The sequence below is a fragment of the Hylaeus anthracinus genome, unplaced genomic scaffold (genome assembly GCF_026225885.1).
Source record: "Hylaeus anthracinus isolate JK02 unplaced genomic scaffold, UHH_iyHylAnth1.0_haploid 4, whole genome shotgun sequence".
Classification (NCBI taxonomy): Eukaryota; Metazoa; Arthropoda; class Insecta; order Hymenoptera; family Colletidae; genus Hylaeus; species Hylaeus anthracinus.
The window spans coordinates 9,467,816-9,489,565 of record NW_026535289.1 but is presented as its reverse complement, the minus strand read 5'-3'; the positions used below and the strand labels follow the sequence as shown (position 1 = coordinate 9,489,565).

Below are 21,750 nucleotides of genomic sequence, written 5' to 3'. Positions count from 1 at the left end.
ACTCTTTAAAAAGTATGTTCGATTCGTTACTCTGTTGAAAGCCATTTTATTTGCTTTTCGTGCTACAACTTTTTCTCTGGCGTCTATGTTTTTCGGTTATACAATTTTTAATATATCTTTATTTATTTTGTACATTACGTATGTTTTATAGATCGCACTGCTCTTTCTTTTTTTCGATACAAAGTCCAGTTCCCCTATAAACATGTCGTGGGTTCTAATCCTCGTCGGCTCACCCTGTACAGGGTTTGATCGATTCCCAGCGTACTTTCTTTCGAAGTTTCGGTGAATGGCATGCTGGTTGCCTGACGAGAAATTTATCGACATGGACGGACGGCGGAAAATCAATATCCGTGTCGGACTTCAGGATGGCAGGTGTGCCGACCTACCTCACCGAGGGAAAAGAAGCTCTTACCTGTGCGCGTTCTCGAACTATTCGCGATATCGCGGCCCGCGTTCAGGTACGCGAAAAAACGTCATCGAAGTTGCGCGAAATTTAATTGGCAGCCGGCACCGCGTTCGGAGACGTTTCCCGATACTTTTCGCGAGGTAGCAAACTTTTTAATTCCGTTTATCACGCCAACGCCACAAGTTGCGTGCCTCGACCGTGTCGAACAAATTCGCAATCAGTCACACCTGACTGGCGCGCCAGCGTCCTTTAATTACCATGTCCGTGACGGAATCCTTGACGCGTGTAAGAACACCCTTAGGCGTATCTGGGTCGAATGGAAATTTTCTCTTGACAAATTCCATTCCGTCGGCTTATCCGTTCGCATACAACCCAGATAAAGTGCTTGGATTCGCATAAGCTGACGCAGGCATCGCATTTGTTGCGTGTAATTCTTTTTTCTGATCGTTGCCAGCCTGGATCAGGGAAGTCAGGGAAGAATTCGGTATGAGTTCGCTGGACCCCTCGTTTTCTTCTTTTGTGTCTATCACCCTAAATCGATCCGAGATGACACGTGATATTTGCTATAGCATCTACGAGACTCATTATTTATTCCTGGACCAGGGAAGATTTTATGGAAAGCTCAGGATGTTTGTTCTTGGAATTGAACTACAAAAACAGAGGTGAGGTGACGTTGCACGTTTGTATATTTCAGAGTAGTCTCTTATAAACTTATTAAATACTGTACCATTAAAGTGCACCATGGTTTGTAATAATCTATGAAAAGCATTGTGTGTATAAAATATGTTGGATACAGAGTATCGATGAGTTAAAGGCAATCGTTTGCATTGTATAGAAGGTGATCTAGAAAAGCAGACACAGAATTTGGGGCAGATTTTTGTTGTACTTCGTGATCCCTATCTATTTCACCAATTTCTATCGCATAGGGGTGGAATTTTTTAACTATCCCCTTAGATTCATCAAGCTTTGCTTTAACTCTTTGCTGCATAGGAATTCAGGTCATAAAATAGACCCATGTTGCACAGGAATTTTATTGCGTTTTAAATCAAACAAAATTGTTATATTTTTATTAATAAAGGTATCACACCTATACACGTGCAGCTATTGCAAAATTTCGAGGTGGGATTAAAAATGTCCCACCATGCATTACGGTCCATCAAAAAGGTGTCCCAAAGAGTTCAATTACCTTGTATAGTGCATGAAGTAGTGCCAATGTCAGTTTCGAGGCATTACAAGCTACAATTTATTCAAACTTCAGCCTCTTTTTAGACTTCGCAAAGTCGTGTACGTTTGGCAAGATTTATTGTTTATGTATACACAACTGAGCATGCGCAAGTTCGCGATAACAGCATCGTATACAGATAACTGTTCCTAGAAGGGTGTCTGGTAAATATATGTCGGCTATCCATTCGACGATTTATGAAATGCAGGAATAGAATGGGAAAATATGGATAGAGAAACTAGTTCGTATAAATTACAGCACCCTGGTTCGGTTCCGTCGGGAAGACCAGATCGTCGAGTTTGAATCCATCCTTTATCCCATCTCGGGCGAGATCCTTCTTCAACGTATCCAGAAATTGGAAAACCTTGTCTTTCGTTGTTATGGCCACTATGCAACCGCCCCACCTGTATCAAACAAAAATCTCAAAGTGCGGCGTTTAATTTTTACGTGCATCAATTCGAATCGATTCACAGGTTCCGAAAATGACTCCAAAACAAAGAGTCGAAATATCAATAAAGAATGAAACTGTTTCTTGTATTAAAATATAATATATAGATATCAAAATGTGTATTATTTCACAATGCTTTACGTTAGAATTGTTAACTTTATAGCTAGTCAACACTCCAGGGCGATAAAATTGATCGTAGCGTAAATTTATTTTGTACCAGTAAAATAAAACATTTCGTTATTTGAAACAATTACGGGACGCGTTCAATTTACTAGAAGTTCGATGTTAAATATCTCTGTAAATACGGAGTGTTGATACAAACGCTTGGACACGTGTCCGTTTATTATCGTTCTAGATTAGCCAATAAACGCGTGAAATTGACGATCCCTGTGCTGCGACCTGTCCTTGTCACCTCCTTTCTTCGCCGAGTTGAAAATCATTGCGCTTACCTCGGAATATAAGGAAACTTTTCGACGGTTTTATTGCGATCACGTTACCGTGCACCTGCGGCCCAATGAGAATCGCAATAATAACCGATACCCGATGGAATCGATGGGAGATTTGCGTTATTGCACGACTACGGGCTCGTGTTTGATTTCGAAGATGTGAATTGTTCAGATTCGTTTCACGAAATGAAACCATCCACTCTTTTGGAGGGTATTTTTTAACCGATTCAACCGTTTGCCACTGGCCAAACGCGCGAATAGGGACGAAAAAGAGCCAGAGGGTGTAAATTTCCCGACTTTTTCAATTTATCGTCATTTTTTTCTCTCGAGAAAAAAATCGAAATAGGACACGAACAAAATATTTTAGACGATTATATTGATATTAGATTTGGAATGTCATTGTTTATGACTGATACTTGCGATGAATAGAGGCTTCACAAGTTAAACAGTGTTAGCACGGAGTTCCTGATGATATAGACACGTGTCTTGATAATCGACATCGGGATAATTGATGAATCGAGTATCCAGATACCGAATAGCGTGTCTGAGGTTGTGAATATACACACTGTTTGTGTTATTAATAAATTCTATTGGAATTCGTCACTGGTAAAAGCGTCAACACGTTTATCTTCAACACGTTCTTCTATAGAAAGTGGTGACATTTTTTAAATTCAATTTCGACACAGTTGTGTTCCAAAGAAAAATGGTTCTCGAAAAGTGGATAGATCCCCACCGAAAAGCCAACAAAAGACTAGTGGTAAACGCGCAGTAAAGTAAAGTGAGGAGGTAGTAAATCTACCCTCTTCCCGTCAGGGACGCGTTAACCCCTTCGTGCCCATCCTCTTCGATACACACCTGTTTCCGGCAATTTGTATTGCCCTTGGACAATTTATAAGTTCTTGAGCTTCCACGATACCAGTTGTGCATTATCTTTTTGAAAATTGTCTTCAAGCTTGGTATTCTATTAATCGATATCGTAACATAAATATTTCCATGAGTGCATATATCTTCTCCATTAATCATTATTATATCATTTTGTTATTTCTGCTGCCTTTGATTTAGATACGCTATGTGGATGCAATGTGCACCACCAGAGAAAATGGTTTCTTCTTCTTAAGGGTGTGCTTATTTTGTTTGATGATTAATACAGGTTTGCACTTACCCAGCTCCAGTCAGCCTCGCCCCGAGTGCACCGCAAATCATAGCCTTGTCGACGAGTGCATCCACGCTGGGATGGCTGCACTCGTAGAGTTTACGGAGGCTGGTGTGGCTCTGCGACATCAGGCTTCCAAGCTGCCGAAGCTTCTCTTCTTCCATTATGGCGTTCCCTTCGCTTATCCGCTTAAACATCACCACCCTGCCTGCCTCTAAAACACGCAATCGTACCGAGGTTTAATCGATCGAAATTGAATAATCTCGACGGTAGCGCACAGAGGGTGATGTTTAGGGGATGTATGTGTGCATTCATAATCGGGGTTATGTTACTCGAGGATTCTACAGAGTGCATCATACCGTTTGGACTTGAAATACTCCCCACAGACATCGACGAAGCTTAACGTTGTATCAAAAAGTTTGCAGATAAGACCGGAAGCTTCAGCTACTGTGCTCAAGTTCTGTGCTCGAGTATACCGAGTTGAAACTCTGCTTAAAGAAAACTTTAGATTTTAAGTATCACTGTCGAGCACTGAAAATGACTTTAAGAGATATCTATCAAACTAATTCTGTTCGATCGAAGGAAATAATTATGTTAGATAATTTACATGGCTCGCTCTGTATTATCCTCGCGTGCGCAGATCGTTTCGAGGGACTACAGCACGTAGTTTCTACAGTGATGTTAAATGCATGAAATTCAATCGTTTTAAGTAGCTTTGTTAGTAAAGTAAACCGCCATTATTCATGTGAGCGTGGCGAGTATAACGGGTTCAACTATGAAGGAATACGTGTCGTTGAATTTTAATGCAAATTTCCACAAGGCGAGGGAAACGCTCGATATCGTTGTTTCGTTTTTATGTGGCGTCGCTATTCAAACGGGATTTACTCATGTAATAAGATTTGGCCAGTGATCGTCGAGGGAGCGAAAACGCGGGAAAAAAGTGGACAGAAGCTACAAAGAGTTTCTCGCGCGGTTTCCGTTGCATTTCCAGGGCAGTAAATTCTATGGATTGCGACGAACGGCAGCTTTGGGGACAAATAACGACCGCGATCGATAAGCTACCGCTGGGAAACCTAATTCCTTCATAAAGGAATGCTCGTAAGCGATTGATAAGCAACGACTGTTTCCTCCGAGAAACAATTCAATAATTTGTGCGTTCGAAATTTCCTCTTAGAAAAATAATTGTATTGATAAACTAGTTCATTCTCAATTAATTTCAAGGATATCTTTAAGTCTTTTTAATTCAACTATTACTTAAAAGCATAGAAGAACGTCTATTTTATGCTATAAAAAATAGTATGGTATACAAGCCATCATCCATAAATATATTTTCATAACAAGAGAGCGTCTCAAGTCAACTACCGTTAGGCCCTCGCAATTGTAAACCTTCCACTGACCAAAGGATACCATTTTCCCCAATCTTTAACTGGAAAGAGTTAAATCCAAGATTACAAAGAAGTCTAATCGTTACAATTTTTCCATTATTCAACCAGACCGTTGAATTACTTCTCGGGTAAGCAACATCAGCGTTTGCATACATGAATTATTCTCCTGGGAACGCAGCTAAAATCGACCGACACATTTACGTGAAAATTTGCGACATAAATAGTCGTTGTTTGTTGCGGAAAACTTTTGCTTCCGTCGCGAATTTTTTTCGAAGGAAACACTTGGTCTTGGTTCGTGGTCGCGAGGAGGAAAAACAGTCGGACATTTTCTGCTCTTCGTCTGACGATTTTTTTAAAGATTTTGTTACCTTGGTACACGTGCAGAGCGCGTTGTTTAAGCTTGAACGTTTGCGAGTCGCTGAAGGACCCTAAGCGTGATATCTCTCGGAGCCTTTGGTTCGTCGTGTCCAGGATCTCGCTGATCTAGAAAGATAACGGGCACGTCTGCTGATAATGGACCCTCGACCATTATCGATGGAATCGTAATTCCTCGGTGGCATGGTCCGAAGATGCTTGAGAAAATTTAGAAAGCATCGAGGGTCATGGGGCATTACAAAGATGTTTTACTGTTTTCGTATCTTATTAAAATACTAACAAACACTGATTACTAGAAAAAGTATAGTACCTAAATTATCACCAGATCAAACCAGATGTCGATGTTTTCTATATTCAATTTTACATTAGTCATAAAAAGACTATAAGATGTATACTTTGTAAGAAATTAATAAGATGCCCTTTCGACGTTGCAATACTAAATACCTCGCTTAGGGTGTATGGTTCCTCGTGGAGGTTGTTTGTTACCACCGGGACCATTTCATCCGCGCTGATGCCAAGTGCCTCTTGAACGTCGCTTAATGTCTGTACATGCTCCCAACCCTTGTTCTTTTTCTTCGCTATTATCTGTAAACGAGCGAATTAAGGTCGCCACGAATAAAGCTCTGGCCAACTTGAGCTTAAAATCTTCACTGGTTTCTAAAGATCGTTCGTAAGGTATGTATCTTCGATCGATTTTGCAAGTAAAGTCATTAAAGGAACATTCTTCATGTTTTCGATTGCGATACACCAAGGGCAAAGTTTAACAGCGTTCATCGAGTGTTTCGGAAATTCAATTTCACTTGTTCAAATTATATTTGGACTATCGACGCCGACGTTGCTTCTAACGGACGGGAGCACATCGATCAAAGTCAGTCGCGTGAGAACCGCGAAACTTAATCAAGAAGCAATCTCATTAGTCCCCTCGAAACTTCATGCTTTAAGGATTTTTTCAATGTCCGTCGCTGCTCGAAAACAATGAGAGAATTTCATTTTACGACGATTTAAAATTTTAATTTCTGTTCCCTGTCAAATTGTGTCACTTCTTTTCCTCCACCTTCGTTGTCCCACATTCTTCGCACTTTTTCGTTGGACTGTTTAATTGTAGTAAAAAGAGTACGTTACCTGCGCAGCCAGTCGACACTCTGCAACCCTTAAATTGAAATCTGACGTAGAAGCTTTGTTGTGACATGCCTGGCTGTGCGCTATTACGAACACTGCAGTTTCGGGTAGAGTGACAATTGTGCCTTGCAACGGATTGAATTCAATCAGCATCGCGGAGCCTTCGTGAAACATCAATAAATGTTAAACCAAACCTTCACTTGAGATAAAGTTAGAATAAAATCGATGTACGATGAAAATAAATACCGAGGTAAGTAATATATAAAATACCGACTTAATTATTATTCCAAGCCTTGACTTATTCAAATAATTGCTTCCGTTGAACTGTATGCAATTGATAAAAGAACAGAAATTGATAAATTTGCATATTTTCGCAAATTTAACGTAGGAGTTAAGCTGTACCAATGAGTCACTCCGTAGTCGGGTCGAATCAATAGGTTACTTAGGGCTACTTCCCTCACTATTATAACATGTACAACTCCTACTTTTACGATATGATTCCACGCGTCTGTGTTTGTGAGCGATTGTATGCGCCCTTGTAGTCAGAATGGGCAAAATTGTAGTCGAATGATAGATAATAAATAAAACTAGATGAACCACCATTTATAGCGATCCTTTAGCAATCCAGAAATATTTCAATAAGAATATTCCAATGAATATTACGCGTACTTCGTACTTTAAAAATCTAAGCAGTAAAAAGGAATGTTGTTTTCTTATATACTAATAAAATGTCTGTGCAATTATGATGTATTTTAGAAATAAAATATATTCACCAGCCTTCCCGAGAAACGCGATCGCTTGATCCATTCCGCCACCCTGAGTGCCAATGTACCTTTCAGCCCTGGCGCTGATGGTAGCCAGCCCACGTTTCGACAATTGGTGCTGTAACATGGTTAAACGATTGCTGAAACGTTAACATCGCTTTAAATTCTGTTTGGAGCTGGTAGACTTAGTAATTGCGAAAGCGACACGGAGAATTGGAAACGATGGAACTAGGAAAGCGAACTTCCCTTATTCTTGGCGACTGAAACTTTCAAGACAGTGGAAACGTTAATTAAATTTGTTTTAACCCTTGCAGAGTATTCGGTGTGTACGGGAACGCGAAGATACGTGTCAGAGGAAACAGTTGCTTCAGCGTTTGTAGAAGAATGCAGTATATTAGGGTATTTTGGAAATTTATACAGCGACGATTCCACGAATTTTGGAAAGAAATTATAGTGGCATAGTTTTACGCGCTATGTATTTTCCCATCCGGAACTAAATTTTGTTCTCGCCTCCAGGTGTAATCATCGAAAGTGTTTGGTACATCAGCGCTAAAGCAACGGATCGATGAATCACTTTCCGGGGCTAATGGCACTTGCAACTTATCGAACATCCGTTGCGGAAACGTCTTTTCCAGCCACGCAAAAAATTCCACCTAGATTGCTCCATGGACAGAGCGGAGACGGACGATCCCTTTATCAACGAAGACAAGGGACAACACTCTTCATCGTGAACACGTAGAAACGTGTAACGCGTACATTTATGCATATAAAATATGTGTGAATGAATGTATTTCATAAATTAATATCGACTTTATTATAATGTCTCGGTTAAGTCTCAGTTAGTTCTTGGTTAGTTATTAGTTAGGTCTCGGTACATATTTTTCGATACAAATTTATAAGTGTATCTTAGGCACCCCAAAGATCCAAGTCTAATATTTTGAAGCCGCTACAGTGAGATCAATTGATACGTACACTGTGAAGGATTTCGATCAAATGTTAACTTTCATAAAATTCAATAGTTCAAGCTATCGACCCGTCCCCTTTTACTCATTTCCGCGCAAAACTAGGATCATGAGACACCGCGAAATCGTGGAATTGAATGTTCCGGACGAACCAACGGCGGTGATGATTCATTTCGTTTGCAAAATTCGCAATATCCTTCCAACGAGTCAGAGGCTCGATTTGGTGCTCGACTGGAGAATCATTCATAACTGATTATCCGTAAACGTTCGCGGGTGGGTTATTCCACGCCAAATTTCAAATGAAATTGAGGTATGATTTAGTTCACGTAAAGCTAGATGAGGTTTAAGTCGTCGCTGGTTTCGAATTTATCTAAAAAATACAAGACGTTGAATTTAGTGAAAAATAAATTTTCAATTCCGATACTATCAACCGTAGTGAGAGAAAATGTTTGAAAATCAGAAAATTGTGAATATGTTCCTTCGAGCTTTCTACACAAAACGGGTCTTCCACGGTGGACGTGTATGATTGACACCATAATGACCTGTCAACAGTTGCGCTGCCATGCATTTCATTCAACCGACCGCACTCGGTTGACCGTACTGATTTCACGATATATTAGTTCAAGTAATTCTAGACACGTAATCAGCAGGTGTCGCAGCAGTTTGAATGGTGTCATGTGCACCTCTAAAAGAGTTGTACACCTCTACGCTAATTCATGCCTCATCGAGAATTTCCAATTAGCATCATTGGTACTATTTTCAGTTTTGGAGGGAAAAATTGTCCTGCGATTTTCGAATAAATTCGAAACTACCATAAAGATGACTTAAACTCCCCTTTATTGTGCGTGGCTCACATCATATTTCAATTTTACCGAAACTCCTGACGTCTAACGCAAAAGGTGATCGATCTGGCGCGGAATAACCCGAGTACGTTTCCGCGTCTCGTTCTGACGGAAACGTGGTCAATGGACGGGAATGTATCAGGGATTCGTGGGATGCTTCGTTCAAAGGCCGCGTGCTCTCGAGACTCCGTCGAAAGAGACATTAGGGTTCCGTAGAACTTTTCTCATCGATCTTGGGAACCCCCAGAGGGGCAGGGCGATGGTGGCCACCGGAAAGAGAAAAGAAAGACGAGATTTTACTTATCCCTCTAGTCGGGATGCGAAAGATACTCTCCTACGAAGTAGCTGCACCTAGAAGGTGCAACCCTTTTTAATTATTTTTCAGGTCTTCAAATGAGATATTTTATTAGTTTAACAAATCTAAAAGTATCTGTGAAATCATCATTTTTTTTAAATCAATAAAACGATACTTGGAACAAAAACATTCACTCTTTCCAATGAAATAAATATTGAATTTACGAGCGATTTATTTTTATACACATATCAACGATAGCCATGGAATCGTGAAATGCTTCGCAAGCTGAGTTCTTTGTTTTCGCTGCGTTACAGTGAAATTGTATCGAGTAAAGTGTATACATAAGGATAAATTCCAACGTATAAAGCCACCCCCCCCTCCCCCCCGACTACTCTCGACAATTTCAAGAGTACGCGGCCCACGTCGCGAGGATGCGACTCTTTCTTTTCTGTAGAATCTCTCTGTTATCAGTGCCAGTATGAAATTCCTTTCCTTGTCGAGTCTATCTACTTGGAGCTACCGAGAAATGAAAATCCTTTGTAGGATAGTAAGATCCTTCTGCCTTCTAGGCATTCTTCGCGAAGTTTGACGAGAGCCAGGTAATTACACCATTCCTGAGTAATTACTGTCAATATTGCGCGAGCTTCCCATGCTTACAAGATCGTGTAATCTTTGATTATATCACGAGTAATAGTAGGTGTTTTGAAAAAATGCTGAAAACAAGCAGAAATAGCATTATTTTTCCTGAAGTTATCCTGGAGTTAATAATCGTCCCTTCATCGCCTCGGTAAGACCACATTTTACAATTAACGCGAAAGGTTATCTTTTCGGGGCAAGATAAATCATTCCCACCCTCGGCTCAGTCTAGAACCAGATAAAACTTTAGTAGTAATTCTTTTAAAAAGAGAAGTTAAACAGATCGTCTACCTTCGTAAGCTGTGCGTTAAAATATATTTTCTTCTCCGCCGCAGATAAACGTTGATCGCGCTTTGAGTTCCTCTAAAAACAGCGAATTAATCCCTGAGGGGTTGTGAGAAATTCTCGAGTCACTTTTTACTCCGATATGAAAGACCTGATTGGACACGAGAAAAAAGGAGAGGAACGATTAGTCGACGGGATTTGACGTTTAACGATAGAAATTCCGATGGGAGTATTCATAGGTTGCCGTCACCATCCTATTCATTCCTTCAAATTATGTTTGACATTGGACTTCACAAATTTTAGAAATCAAAGAGTAGAAATAGTTTCCCGAGAAGGGTACTGAAACGAGGGATTCACGCGAATCGATGATTAGGTGCAAACTTACAGAAGCAAGGATTGCTCGAAATTCCTCTGGGGAGTGCAGACGATGCCACCACAAGGGTGTTGAAGTTTCAGCTAGCAGTCTGCGCACTCGTGCTCCAAAACTACGTATCCGCGATATTCGCAAGACCATAAATTCATAACCAAACGTCTGTTCTCTTATAACTGTTTGTTGGAGTTAACTCGTTGTTATTTTACGTGGCTCTGAAGTTTCCGAGCACTTTCTGGTCACCATGCATGATAAAATAGTTCAAAAAAATGAAATGAATATGTATTACTTGTTACTTATTCCCTTGGTAAAATGTTTCGTACAATATTTCGAGTGTAGAGAACGTAGTTTAATTTGAATATTACGATAGCAGAGTTGACGAAAAAACACACCAATCAGAGACTCACCTGGCTAACGTGCATGGTCGAAAGGACAGCAGCAGAGACGAGAGCACTCGAGCTCGAGAGCCCTGAATTAGGAGGGATGTTTCCCCAAACTGCAGCAAGGATTCCCGAAGCTGCGGTTTCTTCTGGGATCACTTCGAGGGCTCCTTTTACGCCGCAGAGGAAATACTTGTACCAGTCTGGACCACAGCTGGCATCCTCGATGCAAACACTGGAGGTAATATCGAATTTATTCCTCTTTTTGCTACCCTTGGATCAATTAGCTATCATTAACATTACAAATAATTGTATAATTACAAGAAACATTTCTGAGTAAAATTCACACATGACCCAAGCTACCTTTTACTCATTTATTTGCTCGTCAATTATCATTTCTGCGGTGAAATATAACGCGATAAATTTTTTGATGTAGGAGAAAAATTCTGTCGCGTTCGATTGAGAATTTATTAGATTTTGCTTTGTAAATTTGCTTTTATTAAAGTTTCCCTACTCGCATTCAACGCGAAATGCATTATAAATTTATCGAACATTTTATCGAGGAGACACTTTACGATCGATGGAAAATTATATGCGATTGAACAAAGTTACACTAGTATCTCTGATGAATCGTAATACAGGTAATGTTAAAATAATATTAGCGTATATTGGGGGCAAATATTTAATGTTTTCATTTCATGTGATAGTTTCGCTTCGAATCCAAGCTCGATTTTCGATTAACTACGATTAAGAGCGATTCTCACGGCACAGTGAGCGAAATAATTGCCAATAAATTTTAATCGACGCTGTACGATATTATAATTTTGTTAGACACTTAATGTACACTAATTATATTTGAAGATGACCTACTACGAGCCTCGAAACAACCTTCATGTATACATATAGATCTCGTTTGTTTCTCAGAGCATCGAAACATCTCTTTCCATATACTTCCAGTAATGATTATAAGTTTTCGTTTCCTTTACGACATTTTCACGCCACGGAGTCATCCGTGAATATATTTGCCGTGTAAAACCCGAGAGAAGTTATAAAGCACAATGAAACGTGCAGCGTAAGGATGGCGAATTGCGCTGCCTTCTAGTATTATGCTCTTTCCATTTGCATTACGGCCAACTTCATTTTTCTCTTCCGTTGGAGAGACCGTGGTTATTACACGTAGAAAGTTATTCTTCCTTAGTGGCCGACGAGAGAAAGATTAATTAGAGACACTGCAACAAGTTATACAGCTACTGTCACGTAAGCTTTATTAAGAATTTGACTATATCGCGCTGAAGCGGCACGGAGATCGGATCAAATTAATTCAGCGACTACGTGGACTGTAAAATTAATTTCCATCGGCCTCCACCCTCGGGAAATTTTCTTTAAACTCGATATGATTCCGTTTACCAGTTTCTATTCAGAGTATAGAAAGTTTCTTTTCGAAAACTACAAGCTACTTTTATTTCATGCTAAGTGGACCGTATAAGTAAATCTTACATATTTTATTATGTTTGCCCTGACACTATCTTACTTATTTATTTTCATAACCATGAATTATCCTGATATAAAAATATAGTAATAGAGATTGAAAGGAAACTATAGGTTCCTATCGAATCATTTATAAAAGAAAACGTGTCTCGAAGGATCCCGTAGTTGCTTCTCTTCCCCGAGAATAAGTTTAAAAAATACAGAGTTACGCGATGAAATAGAAGCGTCCTGACTTTTTTCACAGCCACATTTTCACGGTCAATAAAGAAAACCAGCTGCGAGTAACTCCCGACTATTCTTACGTAATAAGCGACAGATTCGCCAGCTGGTGTTCTGGTCACTTCGAATCGATCTCGCGTGGTTGGCTATTTTTCTCAAACATTTCCTCCAAGATGTTTACGAACGTGCACACAATTTGCAACGTTTACGGCCATTTGCAAATTAAAGTACCTACGTTCATTGAAAATCGATCGATTCCACAAAAGCTGAGGCAGAATGTTGCTTTTCCATGAATCCACCGCTAGAGAGGAAGTATTTCTATACTTCCATTCAAGTTCGCGAGTTGAGACAGTCTTTTTACGGCTTCTCTTATTTCCTATTGAAATACGCTAATAAAAAATAACAGAAAACTGGAGTGAATAATAAAAGCACTAAAAGAAAATTCCAAGAATTGCTTTACGGTGAATACGGAATAATCTAATATGAGAAAATTAACGTTTCATTTATCAGGTAAGGTAAAGGAAACGTTTATTAAGCATTTCTATGCAAAATTTAATTCTCCGCGAGGTTTGCTTAAATTTCCTCGAGAATTCTCAAGAATTTTTAACGAATTCCCATTTACGTTCTTCGGAATGACAAACTTCAAATATTCCTGAATCCTCGACTTGTAGAGAGAACGTTTCCCCACTTTTGACAATCGTAAAAAATATTCAGCCTATATAAATGAACACGCAAGCATGTGTCAAATGAAAGCCCACTTGAGAACGAATCGCGATCATTCGAATAAATAAAAGATAAATTTCGATCCGATACGTGCTCGATAAAAATTGCAATCTACGATGTAAAAAGAAATTATTAACTTGGTATTCGGTGTCTTCGATCGTCATTCGTTGTTTAAATGAAATTATGCTCATCTTTACTTTACAACATTTTGTTTTCGCGTAATGTGAAGCTTCGTAAAATGGTATGTCGCGCTGGGTTCGTCGATTTCGTTTTATTCGCGTCGCAGGGAATAATTTCGTTAAATAAATCCCACGATCGCGAGGAGGACTCGCGATTACCCGCTCATCCTCGTGAATATCTCGGAGCCAGGTATTTCCGGCTGACGGTCACTAAACACCGAGCGACTAATGTAATTACATGGCCGTCAGGTTTATCGTTCCACCTTTCATTTTATTGCCTTTCTTTAATCCAGACGCGAGCGTTCAGAAGCGTCCGCGGCGGTTTTCTGGGAAATTAGTTTTACGCGTCGTGCCGAATGGCATTTATTTTTGTCCCTCGCCGCGAGAAATGCACCGGTCAGAAATTTCTCGCCGTGAAATTGCATTCCAATGTCGTGTAAGGGAATTTTGCATTAACTTTCAAGCTAATTCGAACGAATGCAAGAACGAAAATGAGCTGACGAGGTTATTTCCATCAAACTGCAAGTACAGGTCTTGTTTGATAAGAAGTTAGCGGTGGAAGATATTTCCGTTAACATATTTCCTTTCGAAATTGTTGATTTCATAGAATCCTGCTGGGTTGTAATCAGTGTCGAGTGAAATACACATGATTGATTCATTAATGAATGGTCAAACGCGATTACCTCTGGAAGATTACACACTACTGATTCATGATTGCAGATTACAAAGTGTAGCCTCCCATCGCTGATTAATCTGACTATTACGAGTGGATTATGAGAGCAATGATCGTACAACAATCGTTAACCTAATATTGAATTCCGATTGAGTAGCGATATCCGAATCCTTTTCTTGACACGAGTAGAGGTTGGAACAGATCATTTTTAAACAAAAATTCGTTGAAACGGTGTCCTCCCACTACACTTCATGTAACCCTTTTTTCATATTTTACTTATAGAACACCTACCATAGTTTGCTAGTCTATTTTGACAAAAACCTGTATAATACGACACACTATGCCCCTGACAATGCTATTAAGCTCGTCCACGGTAAGTAAGAGTCTCAAGATAAAGTGCGGTAAACTTGCTACCCGACTCTAGATCGTGTTTCCGGAAGTAGAGTGTAGCGCAATGCTCCAATTACTTACAACCCCAAAAGCTCTAGATATAATTTAGTTCGTCTTTGGTAATTGAATCTCGCGTCATACCAATCGGAGTAAACAAACTGCACTTAGGCGTAAACTTTGTCGCGCGTTAATTTGCGAAGTTCGTTCCACGAGGAAATCCGAGGCTACAGGAAATTTGATTAACCCATGATCATTTCAAAGAGATTACGAAAGCTCGCGAGTAAAAGTGTTCGTGAGATGCACGAACGGGTTTTTAAATTCTGTTTACCGAAATTGTCGTGGATAAAAATGTGGTAATTTCATTACTGACCTCAAATCCTTCAAGTTGCATTGGAAGTCCTCGTACTTCGGGTCTAGATTGGTAAGACGAATGCCTTTCGAGGGAGCGACGGCAACGAGGATGTCCTGTTCGATGGCCATCGGACAAACAGCGTACCCGCAATAATCGATGTGCTCGCCAATTAAATTAACTCTGCGAACGGACGAACAGAACAAACGCAATTACTCTTGGGAGAATTGGAATCATCAACAGTTGTATAAGTGAAAGCTGATATAAACAAGATTGTAATAAAGAGATTATCAATTCGTCGCAAATAACGTGTTTATACAAGAGGTAGGAACTACAAGAAATGGATCAACATTTAACTAATGGTTCTTCTAAAATAGACAAACTGAAGTTTAAAAATATATTCTGCTCGTTGGCTTACTGTTTAAAACTATGGAACTAGACGAGGATCAAGTTGATTTTTACCTTCCTGGAACTCTAACGAAGAACAGAGGCTCGATATTGTACTTCTTCTCAAAATGGTTGGCCAGAGTCATCAGCCTGCCTTGAAACTTCTCATCAGCATGAAGAATAGGAACCTGTTCCTCCGACTCCATGTCCGACTCCCTGTTCGTACTATTCGGCATATAAAAGTAAAAATTCCTCCTCGTTATTCATTACAGACTTCAATTAATCAAAAAACGTTCTTTCTCTATTTCCATATAAAACTACACTCTATTGCTAGAAATAAATCGTTGTGCAATTTTGCGCGAAAAGAACTTCGCGCGAAAATTACAAAGTAACTCTCGCGCGGAAATCGATTCGGGTACCAGCCGTGTTTGGCGCGGGAAATTTGATTTTTGTAACCGTAGAACTCTTTGACGAAACTCGAGCGACGAGTAGACAGAACACGCGGCGAGGAATTCAATTTTCTCGCGATTCGATATCCTGTCGAACTCGAGTACTGTCGAATTCGACATCCGTCACGGGGATCGTTTCACCGTCGAAGCGGATTCTCGAGGCGGATGACGACTGCTACCGATGAAGCTCGCGAACGAGGTCAACGCCATTAATGCAATCGCGCTGTTACGGAAGATAGGGAACCCGTCGTGTCGCTCGAGCTGTCCTAAACGATTGGAAGCTTTCCTCGAGCGTCACGATAATTCGCTGGTTGGCCACAGTTTCATTCGAGATGAAATTTGTGGACGAACGTTCGTGCTGTCGAGCGAACGAGGATAGAACAAAATTGCAGACCCATGAATTTTACACCCGTCAGAATTAAACTGTTTATTAAAACAATTTCGAGCCAAATTCTTATTTGTTGGCAAGATATGTAAATATAAAATATATGAATGTATTCATTAGGAATAGAAATTAACCCCGTGCCCTTTTTATTCAATCACTTGTAACTGTAGATTATTTTAGCAGGTAATAATACTTCCACATCTATTGTATCATTAACTTTGTAAACGATCGTTTGTAAAGTTAGTTAATCAGTTGTTTGTCTGGAAAGTCCACACGAGAATAATTGTTCAGGAAAATTATGCCAGCGAGCACTACTAAGTACAAACAAGCGCGTGAATCATTCGGTACATAATTATTTTTATCAGGCACAATGAGCTACACGAGCACACGTTCAACTATCGACGCACACGATTACGTGACGATTGAACGATTGAAACATTTCTCTATTTTATCCATCCGCAGAGATTTTCGAAATTGTAAACGTGAACGAACACGTTCTCTGCATTGTTTCATACCACATAATTCCAGCACGTTTTTGATATTGTTGCTTGTTAAAAGGATAATGCGTTTCGGTACTCGTTCTAACTATGAATTTTTCGATCAAGGCTCGAGGAGTAAATAAATTAAAACCACATATTCTTTTTCGAGCGATAAACCTTAATTAAAAGTTTTAAATACATGTATAGAACTAGAGAATTTTAAATATTGCAAAATCTCTGCAACTGAACGTAAAATCTCATTTTATGCATGTCACGTTTAACTGCGAATTTATAATGTCAACATTTAAAACTTGAAACAGCTTGATATGTTGATATAAAATGCTGCACGAACGTGCTCTTTCTTTTGACCTAGTGGAAAACAAAACACTTGAGAATGTATAAACATTTCTAAGCCAACAGCAATTCGAAGAATACATGAATATAAAAACGTATAAATAAATAAACGATTAGTTTCGGACTAGAGAATTCACGACCTTTCTCTATGGACTTTCCAATTGCTCAAACTTAAATACGCATCAAATTAAATTTCAGTTTTTGTTTAAATTCTTTCTTCTTTAATTATCGTTACAATTTTGATTTTTTAATTTACGTTGCAGGCTAGGTATTTTCAAATAAAAGTATACCTAAATATACATAATACAGCAACTGAAAAGAAATAACATCGATAACAAACACGTCTTAATCGTTTTGCACATTTGGACTATCGATAGCAAGATTATTTTTAATTGGAAACATTCTTTTACAGATACGAGGAAATCAAATTACCCGAATTGTCCCGCCCTACGATAGGCGTCCCTTTAGGTAGTTCTCCGCTTGGACACGAGTGGCGCCAGAAGTCAAGAAGCCCACGAGGATCCAGCTGCAAGCGTTCGAAGTTGCCGGAGCTCTGAAGAATTTAATCGATAACGATTGTATCAAGCAAAAGTGAAATGACATATTTGAAGTCTGCGATGGAGAGAGATCGGCTCGCTTCGTATCTTCTCGTTTGGTGCAGCTGCGACGTATGGCAATCGGTGAGATGAACATTGTATTTTACGTTATCAATTTCGCGTCTGAATAGAGGCTATTTGGCGCATAGAACGATACGTACGTAGCTTCTCGTTTAGACATTTTCAAGTTTAATTAATCAAATTGACGCGTATAATTTCGTTGGCTACACTATTCTCGCGATTTGTATTACAATGTTTAGATAACCTTGCGTACGAATACTTTCTATACATCTCGAATAAATTGTTTCGAAATTTTCCCGTTACCGGCTTCCCGCGTTTCTACGTTTTCTATGAGAAATGACATCCGAGCAACAGGGTTAAATTTGACATTTGAAAGAAATTTTCTGTTGTATCGCGAAGGGTCTACAAACAGAGATGGACAAAAAGTTTTTTTCTAGATAATACATTTCAAATATCGAGTCAAAGATAACAAATTTTTCAACCGTTTGATAAACATTGCAATCTGACTAACGCAACCTAACTGCGTTGCATATCGAAGAAGCAACAGCTTATTTGAATAGCTAATTGAATACATATTGGCAATAAACATGGTGTCCAGAGTTCTTGTATGTCATCTAGTATTCGAATAACCTGTCCATCTTAGTTGTCTGTGTATGTGTACGCCAAATAACACGCACACAAGCATGCACGCTGTTGGGTACAAGCTAACGCCGGCCGTTGCTGCGTCAGCTGCCGTGTAAAGACGGAAGCGGAATGGTTACTACGTGGCTCCTCGCGGTATTATTTAGAACAAAAGTAACAGGTTAAATTAAAGTAACGTATTGTACATACCTGCTACTGCACTCAGCGGTTTTGGTCCATAGACTGACAACACGTCGAGTTGTCGTATCAGAATAACCTTATCAACACGTATTGTTTTTTTCTAACACGAGTTTCAAGGACGCTGAATTAGGCGGCTTATCGATCAGAATGAGCTGTCGTACGAAGTGCGACGTATCGCCGCGAGTGTCGCTACTATTAGGTGGCATTCGCGAAATACTTTGGCGCGTGATTCGATTTCGCTTACGGCTCGAAAGTTATGAAACCGGGAGAACAAAATTAATATCACGACGACAATTGTAGAGGATACTAGATTGGCAATGATAGTTTCGAGAACATGATTACAATAATTGGTACTGTAGCTCTTGTGTTTTAATTCGTCTGGATGGTGATTTTAATCAAGTTTTTATTATAGAAAAGATATGTGAACGATTTAATATTTAGTTTAGGAACGTGTCATACATTTTTGATAAATTTTCAGGTATTTTTGTATGTCATTGTCACATGCTACCTTATCGATGTATGGTGCAGGACGATTAAAGTGCTCGTAGTGGTAGGAATTAAAATGAATACATATTCCCATAAGGTTATCCTCTCTACTGTACCGACGAACCTACCGTCGATAATTCCGACGTGTAAATTTCTTATAAGTCGGTACCATGTTACCCATATACAGTAACGTTCACTCTCAACCGTACTGTTACATTCGGGCAGTTCAGCAACCCCTTCATAGATGGCAGATTTTATTTTAGAAATTCATCGTATATACCATCCCTTATACTCAAATTGCATTTCATTTTCTCTTTCTATTATACACCCATGTATGCATAGCTAACATTCTAAACCATCAAATCACTGTTTCTAATTCGAACGAGTCCCTCGCATAGGAATCAAAGTACTTCACATGCAAATTTTATTTAGAAAATAAATTTCATCGTCGAGTGGTGCCACAAAATTCTCCTGGTAGAAGAATATCTTTCTCCTCTCGAGACCACCTCGCTTGTTTCGATCTCGCGTTTCCATATTCCCGCACACGTACACATACGTACATAGGAAGCAGACGTCAGTTTAATTCGTATTACTTTCCTCATAAATCCGTCGGGATTCGTGGCCGGGTAGGGGAGGCAAGATGAAGTCCGCAGGAGTAAGCGATATAATGTCGCATATAACGCGATAGTTATGTACACGTATATACGGTTAGCTACGGTTCACGGTAGGAAGGGTCCTTAGACAGGAACGAGTATAACCTCCCTTTTCTTTCTCTGGCCCGTTATAGCCCCCTCTCGCCGTTCTTGGTCTCCTTGAGCCAAGGATGTACCGATTCCAGACAGTTTTTGCTGAAACATCGCGCCGTTGATCCGGCATTTTCCAGGCCGCTTGGTTTATCGCTCGGCCTGATCCCTCTGTTCGTACCGCGGTGTTACAAGCCCCTGCAATCGATGTTTTCATCCCATCTTCCTTACTCGGCTCCGTCTGTGCCCCCGCCACCCGTCACTCCCCGTTCGACCCCACTTCTCGCCCAGTTCTCCTAGCGATTTCAGTCTTCTCCCGTATTTCTCTTTATCTTTCTCTGCCTCCGCCGCCCCGTCGGTTCTTCCGAGATAACCGCCGCCATTTGTCTCCCAGTGGCGGCGTGTACCGAGGATACGCGAGGCGATGTAAAGCTACCTACGATCTCCTGACCGTACACCGGAGACCTGGATTCTTGGCGAGAGAAGGAGAATCCTAGGAGTCGAGTTTCCACAACGACGGAGTCGCGGAAACGCCCTCGAGATATGTACCCTCATCCCCGATCGGTTGTGTAGTTTGATATCCACCGATGTCTTGACTCTGGATGTCTTCTGACGTGGATGTTGGGAAATTAAAGCATAACGAGTTGGTCTTAGTTAGGATGTGGAAGAATCATCATCGTCGAGGTAATTAGAGACCTCCTCTTTCATTCGTCGAGGTTTAGATCGAAGCGTAAGGAGTGACACTGCGTCTAGAAGAAGATGGCTTGTTGTAAGGTGCAATTTGTATTAGAGAACGATGTAAACGCACGACAGGTAGCTTTGTGTTCCCGAGTAAACAAGAGTGTGGTTGTACATTACGCTGAACTCATAATTTAATAAATATCTGAATCAATTAGTCCGTAACTTATATACCTTTTTTTTTGGCCTGAACATTATTTCTTTTATCACGTTTCACGAATACACGTGCCAAACTACTGTTTAACAACATGACTTGACTTCTAGCTTTTATATACCTCGCTTTCAGATTCTCGATGGCACGTTTGAAACTTGAAGTTTACTTAGCCATCTTCTTGTGGACACAGGTTAGGTGATACAAATAAGATATCAAGAATACCTCTTTATTTGTTGAATACCTTCTATGTTATTTCTTCTTAAGTTAGCTACTAGGAACTCGATGCTAAGTTATCAGTGCTAGGATGGCGAATTCAAGACTAGACGTGAGTTAGCCGTCTTCCTGTTAAGGGAAGACAACGAGACTCAATAACGCAGCGCTCCCCTAGATCGTGAGGGGGCGCTGAAACGGGCGGTGACTTTATACACCTATTTTCAATCACGTTCAGCCGCGATAAAAGACTTTCCTCCTCGCGATCGTGTACTACCCTTCGGGCACAGGATTTTGTTTCCCGTGCTGCACGGGTTCGGCGTCGCGCGAATAAACACGCCAGGGACACGCGATCTGATATTCAATATCCTCGGCTTTCCCCTCGGGAGAGTTTGCCTGGATCTCGAACTAGCATACGTCGTATCCAGTTTCTGCGTGTTCCGACCCAGTGGGATATAATGATACATTTTTCGATTTTGCAATATCGCCAGGGATCACGGACATCCCCTCGTCCTCGGAAATTATTGGAACGGAGGGCGGATTACTCGTGTGTTTGTGAATTATTATTATTTATTCATTTGGGAAATAAAATATTTTTGGAATGCGTGTGGCTAATATCAGAAAATTTATATATGAGATATCAGTGCGCATGATTCAAATTTAACGTACGTAGATCGATAACCTTCCCGAACTGTTTCCCTGATCTGTTATTATCGTCGAGTTAGTTCCTCGAAAACCTTCGAACCTTGAGATATTTTATTCTACGGTCAATTGTGGCTCCTTACTTTTGTTCTAACAGTTAATAGCTATCCTCATC

At 40.1% G+C, this 21,750-nt stretch overlaps 1 protein-coding gene across 3 annotated transcripts; it reads right to left on the bottom strand.

The window, feature by feature from the left end:
- Positions 1–1,576: 1,576 nt before the first annotated feature.
- On the bottom strand, positions 1,577–18,749 carry LOC128894772 (N-acetylgalactosamine kinase). Of its 3 annotated transcripts, XM_054156758.1 has the most exons (11): positions 18,612–18,749; positions 17,596–17,716; positions 15,572–15,721; positions 15,131–15,292; positions 11,116–11,323; positions 7,328–7,436; positions 6,558–6,715; positions 5,880–6,020; positions 5,429–5,543; positions 3,685–3,889; positions 1,577–2,032 (listed from the first exon to the last, which is right to left on the bottom strand). In XM_054156758.1, the coding sequence occupies exons 3-11, from the start codon at positions 15,700–15,702 to the stop codon at positions 1,867–1,869; spliced, it is 1,395 nt and encodes a 464-aa protein (XP_054012733.1). In that variant the 5' UTR covers positions 15,703–15,721; positions 17,596–17,716; positions 18,612–18,749; the 3' UTR covers positions 1,577–1,866. The 3 variants fall into 3 exon arrangements, with proteins under 3 accessions (XP_054012733.1, XP_054012734.1, XP_054012732.1); XM_054156759.1 differs by lacking the exons at positions 17,596–17,716; positions 18,612–18,749 and adding an exon at positions 15,916–16,121; XM_054156757.1 differs by lacking the exons at positions 17,596–17,716; positions 18,612–18,749 and having other exon boundaries at positions 15,572–15,732.
- Positions 18,750–21,750: the final 3,001 nt, after the last annotated feature.

Excerpts from the sequence above, each read along its gene's own strand:
- LOC128894772 (XM_054156757.1), bottom strand. The coding sequence starts at position 15,732 with ATGCCGAATAGTACGAACAGGGAGTCGGACATGGAGTCGGAGGAACAG. Across the intron at positions 11,324-15,130 it reads TGCAACTTGAAGGATTTGAG|TGTTTGCATCGAGGATGCCA; the intron begins GTCAGTAATGAA and ends TATTACCTCCAG. Across the intron at positions 2,033-3,684 it reads GCGAGGCTGACTGGAGCTGG|GTGGGGCGGTTGCATAGTGG; the intron begins GTAAGTGCAAAC and ends TGTTTGATACAG.